The sequence below is a fragment of the Manacus vitellinus genome, unplaced genomic scaffold (genome assembly GCF_001715985.3).
Source record: "Manacus vitellinus isolate BGI_N305 unplaced genomic scaffold, ASM171598v3 scaffold_63_pilon, whole genome shotgun sequence".
Lineage (NCBI taxonomy): Eukaryota > Metazoa > Chordata > Aves > Passeriformes > Pipridae > Manacus > Manacus vitellinus.
Window position 1 is genome coordinate 460,920 of NW_021940711.1, and position 4,837 is coordinate 465,756.

At 48.4% G+C, this 4,837-nt stretch overlaps 1 protein-coding gene across 1 annotated transcript; it reads right to left on the bottom strand.

The window, feature by feature from the left end:
* Window positions 1–849: 849 nt before the first annotated feature.
* CCDC32 (coiled-coil domain containing 32) lies at window positions 850–4,759 on the bottom strand. Its single transcript, XM_029963804.1, has 3 exons — window positions 4,527–4,759; window positions 3,632–3,788; window positions 850–2,098 (listed from the first exon to the last, which is right to left on the bottom strand). The coding sequence occupies exons 1-3, from the start codon at window positions 4,753–4,755 to the stop codon at window positions 1,960–1,962; spliced, it is 525 nt and encodes a 174-aa protein (XP_029819664.1). The 5' UTR covers window positions 4,756–4,759; the 3' UTR covers window positions 850–1,959.
* Between the last annotated feature and the right edge of the window lie 78 nt (window positions 4,760–4,837).

Below are 4,837 nucleotides of genomic sequence, written 5' to 3' on the forward strand. Positions count from 1 at the left end.
GGAGTCACCAGCCCTGGGAGGGATCTAAAAGCTGTGTGGATGTGGCACTTGGGGACACGGTTTAGTGGTGGGCTTGGCACTGCTGGGTTTGGACTGGATGATCTCAGAGGGCTTTTCCAACCTAAATGGTTCTGTGACCTTCCTCTGTGGGAATTATTTCCACAGATAGGAAGGCTGGTGTTGCTGTGGGAGCAAAAACCAATCCTAGTGAGGCTGCTGGTTGTACCCAAAATTTGTTTGAGTTTGTTTTTCCTAAAATAAACCACTTTACTTGGAGGTAAAGTCCTTGCTACTCAAAGCATGTGTGGCATCACCAATTGCAACAACACTGCTCAGACATACCACACTGCTTTTCACAGCTCCAGTGATCTTGTAAAGGAGTTTTTGAGGGTTTTTTCAACGGTGATATAAGTACAGACCCACCCCAAGTCTATATTTCATATTATCATTTAATGATCTATAATTAGAGTTATATAATTCTAAATTATATTTATTATATATGGGAGGCGGAAAAAAAGCTCTATCTAAGGAATTAATTAATTTAAGGAAATTATTGTTTACTCTTTGCAATGATCAGTTGGATTGATTTTCTTTTGTCCTACATGTTTCCACGGAGCAGGTCAGAGAATCCTGGAACGGGTATTATTTTTACAAATGAAATGGTAAGAGCTGCTCCCTCAGGTCCTTTCTCCAGAGGAAATGGTCGGTGACGTGGATCTGGAGTTCTTCCAGGTACAGTTCTTTAGGATGCACTTCTTTCTCAGGTACCTTTAGGAACATATAAAATAACATAAACTGTCCAGGGGTGACCGGGAGAGCAGCACCATTTATGCACAGAGACAGGAAACTGGGAAGGTCTAGAAAGAATTTACTCTTAAAGATGTATTTCCAAACAGGTACATAATGAACACGGGATGAATCTGGTGTGGATAAACTCCTAGAGCCACAATTTCTCTTCAGGAGCTCTGACAGGCGTGTGCTGCTTCCCTCTACCGACCCCCAGTGTCAGTGCCGAGGTGGAACACACGGATCAACCAAAAATCAGCACAGAAACTACAGATTCTTCAATTAGTAAAGGGAAATAACCCTCTGCAGAGCTAAACGGGGTAAAAAACCCCCAGTTAAATACCAAATGTACTTCAATTCAGAGAATTCTATGCAAGTCTGTGATGAAAAGCAGCTGTTTGTGGCCTCCCTGGTTATCACTCTTGGTTTCTTGATACAGAATCTCAGCTGACTCTCTTTGGGGAGGCTGAAGGGATAAAGAACAGGTACAAAATGACAAACAAGAGGAAAAATACTCCCCTTCCAGTCTATAATAGAGAGTTTGGGTAATAAGGTAGGGTATTAGGGGGTATTAGGGAATGTGAAATAGGTACAACATCAATGCCACCATCAATTTATTGATTGCAGTGAGAGCTTCCTGCAGGGTCCAAAATTCACAGGGGTGAAAAGGGTCTGTCTTCCTGGGGCAACTCACACTGAAACAGGGAAGATCTGGAGAAAACACCCCAAGTGGACTTGGCAGGAGAGGAAAAAAATGCCCAAGTGAGTAATAAACAGGAAGAAGACAGGAAGAAGCGATTCAGTGGTTTTCTCTGCTCTGCTCTAGACCGTGGTGTTTTCTGATCCCCCTCAACAACTGCTGTGTTTATTTTGTTCAATGTGTCTCCTGGTGGATTCCAAACAACCCACATCCAGGCTGGAATGATGAGGTGGCCGCAGGCTGGGAGAAGATCAGAGTGGGGTTTCACTTCAGCTGTGTCGCAGGCGCTCCCTCTTGTCCTTACCGACGTCAGTCGCCGTCTCTGGAGCTCCAGAGCTGGAATTTCGTCTGTTGGGGGGGGTTCTTTTTGCTTCTTAAACCACTGACAATTTGCTCTGTGCCCTCCTCCCTGTTATCACTATGGCTGGGAACACCTTCCTGAGGGCTGGGGCAAGAGGCAGCTCTGGGGGCCCTCACTGCTCCGCAGCCGGAGGCTCTTCCTCGTTCTCCTGCTTCTCCGGCTGCGGTTCCGGCGGGATGAGGCACTGCACCTCCTCGGAGCTGATGGCCACCTTGTCAGGCTGCAGCCAGCGCTTCAGGTGCTCCAGAGTGCTGGGGGACAGAGAGACACACACACACTGAGAGCAGGCAGCAACAAAGCCTCGCAGGAACGCGCGGAAGCAGCGACGGGAAAAGCCTCCACAGGTAATCCCTGCCCCTCTGTGGGTATTCCTGTTCCCACAGGTGAGGTCTAGCATTGGATTGATCCGTATCCCAGAGGAGCAAGCAGAATCTGGCATTCTACAAAGCCACTCTGCTGCAGTTGGGCTTTATACACTCTGGTTAGAAAAGCTTTATGCTCTGATTTTTCTCAGTGTAAAGGATTCTTTTCAACCTTTACGCATTTGGAAGTTCTCTGTCTCTGATGCCAAAGATTCCAACTCAATCAAGCTGCCAGAGGGCAGGGTTAGATGGGATATTGGGAAGAAATCCTTCCCTGTGAGGGTGGGGAGGCCCTGGCACAGCCTGCCCAGAGAAGCTGTGGCTGCCCCATCCCTGGAAGTGTCCAAGGCCAGGTTGGACAGGGCTTGGAGCAACCTGGGCTAGTGGAAGGTGTCCCTGCCCATGGCAGGGGGTGGAATGAGACGGCCTTTTAGGTCCCTTCCAACCCAAACCATTCTGTGCATTTCCAGCTTTCTGGGCTGGAAGAAAAAAAAACACCTTGTGTTCAAACCAACCAAGCCCCCAACTGCCTCTTTGTGATGAAGATCAGGAAACACAGGGGGGAAGGGAAGGGCACAAAACCAAAGCAGGAAGCACATCCAAAACCGTGTGAGTGTTAATAACACCAGAAGGCTAAAGAACACCTATAACCCTAAAAATCTAATAACCTAGCTCTGCGTGCTTAAAAATTAAGGCTTGTTTAATTACATTGGTGGGTGGGACTCAAAACTTCAGCACCGTTCAGGAGTGACCTCTAACTTCATAGTCAAATTCTAGGGACTAAAATTCTTTCATGGATAACATCCCCAGCCTTTAAAAACAGTAGAAAGAGCACATAAAGGCTTGGTTTTAAATATAAATCCCCCTGAAGTCAACTGGCCAGAGAAAGACTCTGAAACCTCCTTATAAACACGGATTAATTTTCATAGTTAATTTCCCAAACTGGCTTAAATAGATTTTCTTCAAGGGAGAGATTGTCAGCCAGAAGCAATCATGGAAAGTGTCAGCTGAGAAAGGAGGAATTTGGAGAGCGTTCCAAGTGATTGGGAAGGGGAGATTGCTGAGGAAGAGTGCTCTCATCTTAATTCCTTCATCGTCCATGAGAGGGTAATGGGTGGGAGAGCAGAAGCACTGTAAGAGTGGCATGGATGGGAAATCTCATCCCAGGACTGGCACCAACCCTGTAATGACCCCCAAATCCCAACCTGAGACACACGGGACATTCCTTCCTCTGCTCCATTCCTTCCTCTGCTCCACTTGCTCCGTGTGTTCCCTCTAGGCCAGCCCAAGATCCTTCAGGAAGCCCGTGGCAGCCTCTGGGAGCTGCAGGGGGGGTGGTATTTCCCTGTAATGCCCTGACAAACCCTTACTCTGGCTTTCAAGAGGTGAGTATTGACCCCTTCTCCCCGACTCGCCCGTTACCTCTCGTCAGCGTCGTGGCCCTCCACGTAACATTCCGCCTCAAACTTCTCCTGCAGGAACCTGTCCCAGCACTCCTTCTTGGCCTGGGACAGCGTGCGCAGCATGTCCTTGGAGGTCACCTCCTGGGACAAGCCTTTGATCCTCATCAGTCTTCTCTCTGCAAAGAGAGGAGGGGTCTTTATCTAATTTCTGTTGATTTCTTTTTTTTTTTTTCCCTGAAGGGAAAGAAGAGAAGGGTCTGGACTTCTCTATCAAAAAAAAAAGTAAGTTGGGTTAACTTTTCAAGGCTAATTTCTATTTTAAAAGTCATTTCCACCCCTGTATTTCAAGCCTGCACGATTCTATTTCTTGCATGCACACAAGATGATATTTTTAGGTGATGCTTCTGAGGGAAATAAGGTTTATGCAAATCAGTTAACTCTGCCCATTTTGCATTTTAATAACAGTTACTGCTCAGTTTCCATGAAATCACACAGGAGGGCACAGAACTCGCAGGCACTGAGTTCCTGTAATTTTCATGCAAACTGGAATATAAATCAACACTCATTGCACTGCTGAGTGCACTGTAAAACAGCAGTGAAGGCAAGATGGAAGCTTTAGCAGAAACAAAAGCTTAAAGATCCACTTCTGCCACCCCTTCCTCCTTCCTTGCCGCTGTATGCAGCCTCCAAATTATTGAGGGGGGGTTAAAGCCCAAATTTTTTAGCTTTTACTTGATGAAAAGTTGCTTTCTGTGGCAAAGCTGAAGAAGCTCTGAGTGAGCTTCACATTTGCCACGAGTGCAGTAGGGGAAAGGAGTCAGATTCTCCACGAAACAGCTGGGGGACCTTCTGAGCAGAGCACTGCCACGCAGACAGAGGTGTCACCAGGCCCCTCGGCGGCGGGGGACACTCACCCAGGGATGCCAGGTACACCTCGGAGTCGTTCAGGGGTGCCCAGGGCTTCAGGCTGGGGCGGGGAGAGCCACCGGATCCGCTGCCCTGGGCGTAGGAGTCCGTGAAGGAGTCTGTGAAGGCATCGCCGCTGTCCTTGAGCTCGGGATGGGGCAGACAGGAGCAGATCTCGGCCCAGAGGTCCTCGCTGGACCGGGGCACCACGGAGTCCGCGCTCTCCATCATCCTCATCCTGGAGTCCTGGGATGGGGGAATAAACGGTGAGCACCGAGCAGAAACCCCCGCCCAGGCCTCCCCCGTCAGTCTCCCTCGG